The 12,288-nt window shown below is 39.6% G+C and overlaps 1 protein-coding gene across 2 annotated transcripts in view; it reads left to right on the plus strand.

Annotated features, from left to right (window-relative positions):
• The first annotated feature begins 5,473 nt into the window (after positions 1-5,473).
• MACROD2 (mono-ADP ribosylhydrolase 2) overlaps positions 5,474-12,288 on the plus strand; it is a 1,873,695-nt gene continuing 1,866,880 nt past the window's right edge. The window contains exons 1-2 of one of the 2 annotated variants that reach the window (XM_064475896.1): positions 5,474-5,760; positions 11,388-11,504. In XM_064475896.1, coding sequence (XP_064331966.1) covers positions 5,715-5,760; positions 11,388-11,504 — 163 coding nt within the window. In that variant the 5' untranslated portion in view covers positions 5,474-5,714. The remainder of the gene's footprint in view (positions 5,761-11,387; positions 11,505-12,288) is intronic. The other variant, XM_064475895.1, reaches the window with a different exon arrangement.

The raw sequence follows: 12,288 nt of genomic DNA on the forward strand, positions 1-12,288 counted from the left end.
TTCCATCTATTCATTCTTTTTCTAATTAATTCCAAAAGAAATGTACTTCCTGTATTTTAAGTTCAAGACTTCTCTCACTTTCGATTCCATACAGTTTTACTTTCTCTGGTACTTCTGTCTATCTAACATTTGTTCTTCTCTCTTCCGTCTCTGTCTCTCTGTTTCTTTTCATCACTGACCTTCTTAAAAACTCTTCATTCCACCTCTCCTAGAAAATTTTTTCCTTGACTCTGGTATCCTTACTACTATTACCTCCTCTTCTTACCCGTTAGCCTCTAAACATCTCAAAAGAATACTCCATAATCACTGCTTCTGGCTTGTTGCTTCTCACTTATTCCTCAACTACTTATTTTTATTTTCACTAATTTACATAGACTACAACTCCAGTTACCTATTCTCAGTTCTCATCATACTTGATCTCTGTGACACATCTGACATTTCTGACCATGAACATCTTCTTGAAAATGTATTATTGGTTTCTCTGAAATTTGAATTGCAATTAATTTCCTACACTTTTAAACACAACTTCTCATTCTTCTTCTACCACTCCCTCCCTCATTTATTCATGTATTGAAAAATCTACTATATGCTAAAGATGAGTGCTAACAGCTCTTTGAAGTTCATTAATTTTGTTAGTTCTTCTCTTGGTCTTCACATTAAAATTAGGGCCTCCCATTTCGGTATCATGTTCACTTCCTTAGTTTTGCCCACATCTCTCTATGGATGCTCATTTAACTTTCATTGATTCAATAAATTTTTATTATGTGCCAGGCATTGTGCCATTGTCTGTGTACAGTGAGCAACAAGATATATTTCCTGTCCTCAAGAGTTTATAAGTCCAGAGTGAAAGATAAATATTAATACGAGAATCACAAAAATAAGTGTATAATTAAAAACTTTAAAAAGTGCTTTATTGAAAAATGAATGAGCACTGAGGGCATAGAAGGAGAAACTGCATAGAGGTCAGATGGGGTCAGAGTCAGGAAGTGAACTTTGCCAGCTGAACTCTGAAGAATGAGAATGGGCTAACTAAGCAAAACATGTCCCAAATATAGTGACAAACATGTGAAAAGGCCACATCGTAAGAATAAGATGTGTTCAAGGAACTGAAAAGTTCTAAAGGCTGCTATGGTTGGAATCAGAGATGGGTGGTGGGGGTGGAGCACGGTATGAAATAAAGCAGAATTGATAGGTGATGGTCACTCTATTCTAAATGACTTAATTTTTATAATAAGACTACTTATATAATTCAGCTTGGGCTGCCATAACAAAATACCATATACTGGGTAGCTTAAACAACAGAAATTAATTTTCTTACAGTTCTGGGAGCGGGCAGTCCATGATCAGGGTACCAGCATGGTCTGCTTCTTGTGAAGGCTCTCTTCCTGGCTTGCAGATGGCTGCCTTCTCACTGTGTCTTAGTTTAGTTTTGTTTTGTTTTCATGAGAGGTGATTAGGTTTATTTATTTTTTATTGGAGGTACTTGGGATTGAACCCAGGACCTCATGCATGCTAAGCAAGTACTCTACCAATTGAGCTATACCCTCTTCCCTCACTGTGTCTTTATGTGATGAGGGATAGTGGAGTTAGGATGGTGGCGTTGGAGGAAGGGGAGAGAGGAAGGTGGGGAGAAAGAGAGAGAGAGAGAAAGTGAATGCGTGAGTGTGAACTCTTTCTCTTTTAATAAGGCTAATGCCCTGCTGGTTTAGAGACCCACCTTTATTACTTCATTTAACCATAATTACCTCTTAAAGACCCTGTAACTGGATGTAATCACATTGTGGGCTAAGGTTTCAACATGTGAATTTTGGAAGAACACAATTCAGTCCATGGTAAAGACCACCAGAAAGTCACTGAATGATTTACATCAGTGAAATGACCAAATCACGTTTGACAAGACAAATCTAGATGCAGGGCAGAGAATAGACAGAAGAGGGGCAAAAGTGGACATGGGGGACAGTGAGGAAGTCTTTTGCAGTAGTCTTTCTATTTAAAGCTCAGACTGAGTTTACTGCAGTGCTATTGGAAAGGTGAGCAATTCAAAAGTTATACAGGAGCTAAAATTGAGAAGGTACAGCAATTCATTTGAAATGAGAGTAAAGTTCTAAGAGGTTCCAGGGATGGTGCTTAGGTTTCTAGATTGTTCAACTGAATGGGCGATGAAGCCATTCAAAGAAATGGAGGCACTGGAAGAGGTCTAAGTGTGGGGGAAAGATCATGAGTTCAGAGTGGTATATGGTACATTTCAAGTATTTTTGAGATATTAAATACTAATATTTAACACTTTTGAATGATAATGGCATCTTGTCAGAATAATTTAACCTAAATGCTGAGACAAATACCCTCTATGTACCAATGCCTTAACACAATACATGAAAGTTCCTTGTTTACATCATAGCCTGATGTGGCACTCCTTGGATCCCAGAGATACTCCTCCAAGCAGTAACTCAGGGATCCAAGTTCCTTCCTTCTTGAGGTTCTGCTTCTGAGATCACTGTGAAAGAAAAAGAGAGACTATGAATGAGTGCACAGGGGATTTGATGGTTAGGCCTGGAAGTGGCATACATCACTTTTGTTCCATAACCCACCCAGGATGCAGTCACTTGTCCTAACTAACTTCAAGGGAGGCTGGGAAATATAGTCTTGCTATGGGCCAAGAAAGAGGAAATTGTATTAGTGAGCATCTCTGCCATATTTACTATGTGCTAGTCACTTTATGTGTTTTAACTCATTTAATCAACATATCAGTCTTATAAGGTAGATATTATGTTATCATCTCCACATAATAGATTTAAAAAACAAAACCCAAGTTCAGAGATGTTGAGTAACTTGCCAAGAGTCACATAATCAGTAAGGGTAAATCTAGAATTTGAATCCAAATGAACTGACCCTAGATACTTTTTCACCAGTGCATAACACTGCCTCTTAAAGTTGAGATCCAGTTCATGGTAGCATGTTAGGTCTAAAGCTCAAGAAGGAATTTTTCCTGTAGATAATAAACTTGGGAGTCACTGATGTAATTCAGGATTTTCCAGCTTCAGCAGTATTGACATTTTGGGGCAGATAATTCTTTGTGATGGAGGACTGTCCTGTGCATTGTAGGATGCTTAGCAGACTCTTTGGTTTATACCTACTTGATGCCAGTAGCATTCTTTCCTCAGGTGTGACAACCAAAAATGTCTCCAGACATTGCCAATGTCCCCAAGGGAGGCAGAACTGCCCCTGGTTGAGAATCACTGTTATAAATGAAGACATGAATATGGATGAAATTATTCAAAGAAAAAGTATAAAGTGCAAAGAGACAAGAGGCTAGTAGCAAGTCTTAATGAACTCCAAAATGTAATGGCTGAAAAAGAAGATGGGCCAACAGAAGAGACTGAAAAAGAATGGCAAGACAGGAGGAAACTCAAAAAGGGTGAGGAAATTAAAGGAAAAGACTGCTGCAAGGAGGAATAAGAAGTGAACAGTGTTAAATGCTGCTGAGAGATCTTGTAAGAGAAAGATTGAAAAATATCCTTTAAATAGCACGTGAGGTCCATTGATTACCTTAGTAATAAGCATTTCAGTTGATTTATAGGATAGAACCCAGATTAAAGTGGACTGAAGAGCAGAAACGGGATATAAGAAAACTGACACAGCAGGTATCCAAGACATTTTGGAAAGGAAGGAGAAGCAGTAGCTTCTAGCAGTAGATGCCTGTGGGATCACAGGAGGAATTTTTTTTTTAAATGGGAGAGATCTGAAAAAGTTTGAAAGTCTATAAATGGTCCCAGTTCTTTAAGTAAACATGAGATAAAGGATAATCAGTAGTGTGCCATTCCTAAGAAACCACAGGTGGAAGGATTGGCTCTGGGTTGTGGTGGAAACAACTTGTCTGTTGTAACAGAAGGGAAGATGCCCAATATGATGCACCTTCCTACAGACACCTTACATTTTGCATTTCTAACTAAGAACTTAATGTCTTTCCCACAAAATTTGAAACTGCTCCTATATTGGCTAATATTATTAATAATAATGTTATTTTCCTTGACAATCCCATGAAACCCTTATAGTCTTTCTTTCTTATCCTCTTCCCCAAATCTTTCAATACCAATTTTTATTGATTCTACCTTGGTAATGTGCCTTGAATTAGAGCCCTCCTTTTATTTCCATGGCCAATAAATGAGTGCATTTTTTTTTATTACTAGCTCAAATGTCACTTCCTTCTTGAAGCCTTCCCTATTTCTATCAGGCAAACAAATTTTTATGTATTTCACAGCATTAAAAGAAAAACAGAGGCAGCGACAATGTCAAAATAAAAATTTTTGCCTTACATGTTATTAATCATCCTCATGAGAGTATCCTATTACTCCAAACATTTCATTCTTTACTATTTTTAATGGAGCTTCTCCCTTTCTTCTTTTTTCTTTTATTAAAAAATGTGTTCCAAATAATTATTTGCTCTTGCACACCTGGCTTAAGTACAACACATATAACACAGCACCCCAACTGTCAAAAAAATGTGGTTTCACCACATCTACCAAATCAACCTTGTGGATGAGCTGGTATTTAGAAACAATAAATCTGTGGCGAGGGTTACCAAACTTCCTCTAAATTCTAGGTCACCCTACTCTGGTGGTGGACTCTAAAGTTACTGGATCTTCAGAACACCTGCAGGTTAGTACTATCAAACCCAAATGAGCCCTTCAGATCACCGCCTTGACCTGAAGCAACTGGTGCCAGAATAAACTGATAAGATGATCTGGCTCTGGTCTGATTTTGCTTCGATGCTTCTGTTTCCAGTATAAAGTTCTGGTTGCCCATGACTTCCCGGTTCTTAAAACCCTTGAGTCGTCCGGTTTACGTTTGTTCCTTCCAGACATTACGGGAAGCCAGTGCTATATGTAATTTTTATTACAAGGTCGAGGAGTTGGTAGTATATAGTTTGGAACCATTATCCAATCCTTTCACTTCTTTCGGTTATACTTGCCCACCAAGAGGGAAGCTTTAGATTTTCTGGTAAAATCCGTTCCGACGGGGCATCTAGAGTGAGCACATACAATTCGTGTGGACTTACGTCCTCCCACTTCCACATCTTCCAGGCCCTGAGGAGGCAGCGTTCGCCGCTAGGCTCCGCAGTCACCTGGCGCACCTGGCCCTCGAGGCCACGCCCTCGCGTCCCCCTAGCACAGCTAAGCCGGAGGGAAGGGCCCAGCGCCCCACCTCCTCCCGGGCGGCCGCTCCACGCCCCGCCCCTGTCGCGAGGCCACCTCCAGCCCCCTCGCGGCTTGGCTCCGCCCCCTCCAGCTCCCCAACGTCCTCGGCGTGGGGCCCGAGCCTGCGCCTGCGCGTGCGCCCCGGGGCCTAAGTCCGGGCGCGCGGTGGCTGGAACGCGGAGAGCGGCGGGCGGTGCAGCCAATGGGAGGCGGCGCTGGCTAGCGGCTGGGAGGCGGGGCCTGCGCGGGGGTTAGGTTAGCGCGAGGCGTGACCTAGTTGACAGGCTCTGAGGTGCTGCTGTGGCGGCGGCCGCCGGGCTGAGGCGGGTGGGAGCTGGAGCCGAGCGCGGGCTGAGGGAGGAGGGCGGCGACTGGAGAGCGGCGAGCCGCGTGGGACCCGGAGCCTCTTTCACTTTTCCCTCCCGAGTGCCCCCTCCCACCCCTCCCACTCCACACACACCCTGTTTGCCCGTGAGCCTGGGGAACTTGCAGCTTAAAGCCAGCCACCCCCACGGCAACATGTACCCCAGCAACAAGAAGAAAAAGGTGTGGAGAGAGGAGAAAGGTAACCGGCCAGCCGAATCCTGGGGGTGCGGGAGGTGGGGGTGGGGTGGGGGCGGGGGTCAGGGCTACGTGGGCCGCGGTGCCCCCCGCCCTGCTCCCGCCACGCGCCCGCCGGGCCGGTGCCGCCTCTCTGGCGGGTCCGTGTGTACACACGCGAGCACGCGCGCACCCGCGCACCCGGCGAGCACGCGCCGCCTCCGGGCCCCTGCCGCTCGCGCACGTGTGGGCGCACGCCCCTCTCTGCTGCCCGTCGTGCCGGGTCACCTCCGCTCGCGGCGGCCCCCGAGCTCCGCATAACTTACTCAGGCCGCCCGTCCTGTCCCCAGACCCCGGCTGGGACTTTCGGACTCCGGCCCGGGTGTCCCACGGACACGTGCCCGCCGACAGGCACCCGGGCGGCAGATGCTGCAGCTGCTCCCCGCCCGCTGAGCCTCAGCCGTTCACTCCTCGCCTCTGTCCCCTGTTCCTCTGGCAGGGCGTCCCCACCGTCGGGTGTTTGGGGGCTCGGCCCCTATTTCTGCGCTGCAGTGTGACTTTCCAGACCTAGAACTGTCGGGGAGACCTGAAACGAGCGGGTCTTGTCCGCGAGGCTGAGTGCCTTCACCTAATTCTGAATGGGCTTTCCTTGCATAGAGTTCCTCTGTGTTCCAGCCCCATTCATAGTCCGAAGTTGCTCAGCGAGATTGAGGGACTGATGTCAGTCTCTGAATGAACCCACGCCTGAGTTTTGTGCAGATTAAGGCTAATCCAGATCAGCCAGATTGACAGTGACCCTTACTTCTGTAAGACGCGGAAGTGTCTGACCCAGCCCCTCTTTTCTCCCTCTCCCTCTCTCTTTCTCTGTGGCATCATCGTTAGATAATCTAAGGTAAAACTTGAGTCTTTCTTTTCTTCCCCCACACCTTTCTTTTTACTCTTTAGCGGCTAATTTTACAGAAATGTGGTAAAAAGAACTTGCATTGCTACTGCTGAGGTATACTAAACCTGTGTGTATCAAGAGTGAGGTCGAGTGAAGGAAGTGCAGATCTCCCCTAAGTATCTCATCTTCTTTATAGAAGAAGGATAAAGGCGTAACGAGGTTGAAAGTTGATTTCCTTGGTAATAGCTTTTAAAACCTGTAGATTCTCATCGCAGCTCCGGGGCTTTGTAAACAGGAAGGCCAAACTGGATCGAGGCATGAAAGAAAGAGAACGAATGTGGAAAAAGAATCCTCTACATAGGGCCTACTTCAAACAATGCAGGAGGAAAGGGATGAGGAGGGAATTTTTTTTTTTCACCTTAACTACTGGGAAGATTTAACATAGCATAACTGAACAACTCAATAAAATGGTCTCGAAATATTGACAGACTAGTTGTATATGCCATTTAATTTTGTTTTAATGATTATGAGTATATATAGAACTTAATTTTGGAGTCACAAAACAAATGCTGTTGAGAATAACAGCCTGATATATAAAGTAGTGTAAAATAACTTTGCTTTGTTTCTGCAGTAGCAATTATCTGAGTTTCAACAAGGATTTACCTTGTAAACATTGGAAAATCTTTTGTGCTCGTTTTTACTGATGGTCTTGAAGTGTTAGCTTTGTATTATTGATAATAATGGGGGCAGAATAGTGGGAGTCATGGAGGTTGTTTTCTATACATGAATAATTGATGAAATTATAATGATTACTTAAGAACTATTTTTCTGTCTTAATAGGTGATGTTCCTAAAGTAACAGTGGTTCCTTCATTAAACATCTACGCTGTTGGGGACTGTGATAAGCAAGCATTTTAGAATCTTTACTGTGTTTTTTTTTTTTTTTTCTTCTTCTTTTGCTTCTATACTAGGGAAAAATATAACCAAATTAATATCTTCTAAACAAGCAAATACACAACTAAAGAAGGCATTTAGCAAAGTAAATTTTTTCTTGTCCTATTTTTGCATGAAGTTTAATGTTAAAAGAAAAAGTTATTGTGACTTGAAGACTTTTTAATGTGTCTTAGTGTCTTAATCAAGATGTCTATTTTTGGAATATTTAATAGTTAAAATATATTGTAAGTCAACTATACTTCAATAAAAATATGTATATATGTTACACCATCAAGAAGGAGCCAGGGATTTCCATTACAGTAGTTAGTATTAAGCTGATGGATTGCATGACATTTTTCTGAATTGCACTGGAGAGGGCGGTATTATATTTTTGTAGCTGTTATTTAAATCTAAGGAAAGGCTTACCCACCTTATTGAAATGTCAAGGCATTCTATAAATATATTTTAACTCAGTAATACTATCTAATAAGTACATCTGCCTGCTTATATGCTTTGTTCACTGCAAAGGTGAAACATACTTTAAGGAAAAGTTTTGTGTAAAGCCAAAGAGACTGTATATTTAACTGTGGCCCTCAGTATGTTTCATTGTTTAAATATATAACTAAGGAATTCTCAAGTCCACATGGATTTAATAAATGTTATTGATCTAATGTTTTGAGCCCTAATTCAAAACCAGTCAATGTGTTTTACCATTTCAAGAAATAAAACTTAAATTATCTCATTTTAAATATTATTATCTAATTATTAATCTTGTTTTTGTTCTAAGTGTCTACACAAACTTTTAAGTAAATGGAATGACAGAGGTCAGGTTGCATTCCCATACGTACTTCTGACACTTACTAAAACTACAAGTTGGGTCATAGTAACTTAACCTGATCATTGATATTGCAGTATTTCCATGTTAGCGATCTGGGCTTTTTTAGTAGTGCTTTGGTAAAGGCTAGTCATCACTTTTCTTCCTCTGTGTGATTCTTTCAAATTTACTGTTCCCTTTAAGATTCCTATTCCATCAAGACCCCATCTTCTTATTCTACACAGACTACATTGCCATTTAATTCATAGAGAAAATATGTCATAAAGCATTAACAGCCCTGACATCTTCCTCCATAGTCTCATTTGTTTCTTTACATGTCCTTTGTTCTTTCACCTTTCTTCATATCTAAGAGAAAGCACTTTTCCTCTTTTTTACTAATATTAACCCCTTGCTTGTGCTCTTTATCTCATCCGTATTCTTTGAGATCTTGTGCTGTCATTTATTCCCTTTTGGGTGTTTAGTTTCTCAGTGTCTTCAGGTTCCTCCCCTTAATCTATAACAGTGACCCAAAGTAACCTTCCTTCTGAAGGACTTCACATTCGAGTTGCTGTTCCCAGTTTCCCTCTTTTCCTCAGGCCCTCAAAATCTCCTGGATCTCAGTTATACTCTAAGGAAGCTAATGTTCCTAAAGTCATTCAGTAATAACAATGATGATGGTACTAATATAAAAATAGCGTTTGAGTCCAACGTGTGTGCCCTGTACTATTCTAAGTACCTTACTTGGTTTATCTCATTTAATTCTCACAAAAAGCCTCTGAGGTAATATACTGTAAGGTCAAGTGCTTTGAACACAATTTACCTAAGTTTGAACCCTAGTTGTACTGCTTACTAGCTTACTAGAATAAATTACTACCTTAAGTAATTTATTCAACCTCTCTGTTTTAGTTGCCTCATCTGTATGTTGGGAATAATACCTACCAACCTATCTCAAAAAGAAGCAGAACCATAAAGGGGTTAAGCCCAAGATCACATAGATTTGCATGATTTGGCATTAGAATCCAGACAGCTCTGTTAACCATTTGGCTTATTAATTTTCATTCTTCTTGACCTTCCTGCAGCAGTGGGCAATATTTACCTCTTCTCCTTATTAAAACTCTTCTCTGGTTTTCACATCACTCTGGACCTTGATTCACCTTGTATTCCCAGTGACATCTAAGTTTTATTTCGTTTCCCCCTTCTCTTTTTGTCTACTGCCTACATGTTGTGGAGGTTTGGTCCTCTGTCTTCACTCTCCCCTATGAACTTCCTGTTGGACTAGAAGTTTAGGTTAATTTCTAAAATATCTAGGCTAGATCTCTCTCCTAAGTTCCAGGTTCTTGAATACCCTAGGCATCTTAAATTCAATAGTGTGACCCTTGAGTATTATAGTATTGTGATTTGAATATATCACATGTAATCATGTGATTAAAATTGCTTCTTTTATTTGGGGTCTCCTAATGTGTCTGAAGAAAAGCCAGTTCTAGGAATGGGAAAATGTTGGTTCCCCATTTTTTACTCATTTTTGCTTACAGTAATACTTTCTGCAGTTTATTTCTGTGAAAGAATTTTTTAAAGTGATTGTTTTATGAGGGTTAGATTACCTAAAACTAGATACTATCCTTAAATCCATTTACCTAAACTACAATACCTTGTAATATTCTGAAAGAGAGTTGGTGAGTGAGCATCTATCGGTCTCTCTACTTTGTGGAGACCTTTGGAAAAGTATATGATACATGACAGCTGACATACAGAATGAGTGAGGATGCCAGTGTCAGATAAATTGAATATTAGTAAATCTAATTTGTCATTTCCTTAGATTAAAAATAAATATATTTTCTTACATTTTTTTCTCTGCGTTCTAGTGGATCATTTTATAAACCTTCTAGGATATACATAATCAAGTTTGAATATTAGTGGTGTTTGTTCTTTATAGGATAAGATTAGGATTACTCATCATAGCAGTTCCTATACATTTTGGTTTTAACTTATGTTTCCAGCTACTTTTCAATTCTGTGGCCACTTACCCTCCCCGTAACATATGTTTGTTTGCATTGTTCTGTTAGTTGAAATATCCTTATTTCTTACCTCTTCGTGGCAAAATTCTATTTGTCCTTCAGGGACTAGCATTCGTGCCACCTCTTTTGGAGAGGTTTTCCTGAGAAGGTAGTACAGTAGAGTGACTAATGGTATAGGTATAGTGTCTGATGGTATGGTATAGTGTCAAATGGTATAGGCTGTTTTTTGACTAATGGAGATAGTTGACTGGATTTTAGTGGAAAGCTCTCTTACTTTGGACAAACTACTGAACTTTGATGTGCTTCATTTCCCTATCTGCAAAATAGGGATAATAATACTATCAATTTTGCTAAGTGTTGGGAAGATTATTTTAATAAAATTATAGATGTGAATACCTGGCACAGTGAGTTCTTTATAAATGACATAAACAATTGTTAATTCTAAGCATTTAAAAAGATTTTCATCTTGTAATCAAGATTTATACTTAAAGTATTATTTGTATCACCTCCAAAGTTATTATTAAATTGAAAGGGTACTTTATTGTTGATGGCATCATAGAATTAAGGAAATATCTTGATGACTCCTTTTCTTATACTCTTAGCATTTGTACATATTTGTTTTAGGATTTTGTATTTTATTTATGTTGTTATTGTTTTGTATCTTATCCCTTTCCTCATTTGTCATGTGAACTCCTCAAAGTTAAGGGTCACCTTTGTAGCTGCAGTGAATAAACGTTTTGCCTGGCACATAGTGGGCTGTCATTAGATGTTGATTGAAAGAGTTTACTTCCTTTTTGGACTATCACAAGAATGTCTTCCTCATCAGGCTTTGATCTTTTTTCCCTCTACTAATATGGTATTAGTTTGACACTTTTTCCTGTCAAATATGGAGTCATTAGATTTGCATTTTGTTGTTGGTTAGTTTAACATGGTTAATATTTGAGTTATAAAATTATTCCTGAACTCAAAAGTTATATACAAATGGAGATTCTGCTTTTATTTTGCAAGAACGTTTGCTGAAGATGACCTTAGAGGAGAGACGCAAAGAATACATAAGGGACTATGTTCCACTGAACACCATCCCATCGTGGAAGGAGGAGATGAAGGGCAAGAGCCAAAATGATGGTAAGTCTCTCAGAACATTTTTCAGGTAGATACTGTTCCCATTTATTTATGACTTCGGGAGAATTGTTGGTAGAATTGAATAACTGGCATTTAATAAAGACATGCCATTTTGTTATATGAAATAATTGGTTGTCATTTAATTGTTTTTCATAATGTACTATGTTTTATTGAAACTTAAGAAATTATTTAAACATAAAATTATATTCTGAAATATACCACATTTATATTATGGAACTTTTTTACAGGTACTTTTAAAAAACTATTCTATAGTAGTCCTTGGAGCAAATGATATTAGGAATTTGCTGCTCTGGTGGTATGGCCTTTTGAGTTTGTTTTGGTTAGGTGCATTTATATCAGAATTCTTCAAGTTATTTTAAGGATTGAATAATTGAAGGACAGTGTATTAGGAAGAATAGAGAAAAATCAACATTACACATACTTCTAGAGAAGAGTATATTTGTATGATGTGGTATTATGTCTACATATAAAGTATTTATATAACAGAATTTACTCACTTTCAAAGTCTTCATGGTTTGATGAGAGTCTAGATTAGGGAAAATATATGCATTAAAATATAAGCAAAATTTTAGGTATTAAAAGGGCACATGGAAAAATTCTAAAAAAAACATAGTAGGTTTAATGGATGTTTAATACGCTTTTTAAAAAAAATGCTTATCTATGAATTAACACTCATTGGCAGTAATGGTCTGAATGTGAAATTTAGAAGAAACAGGGTGCTTTTTAGGGTACCTAAATGTTGAGAAAGAAAGGTAATTTTATAAAT

The sequence above is a fragment of the Camelus dromedarius genome, chromosome 18 (genome assembly GCF_036321535.1).
Source record: "Camelus dromedarius isolate mCamDro1 chromosome 18, mCamDro1.pat, whole genome shotgun sequence".
Lineage (NCBI taxonomy): Eukaryota > Metazoa > Chordata > Mammalia > Artiodactyla > Camelidae > Camelus > Camelus dromedarius.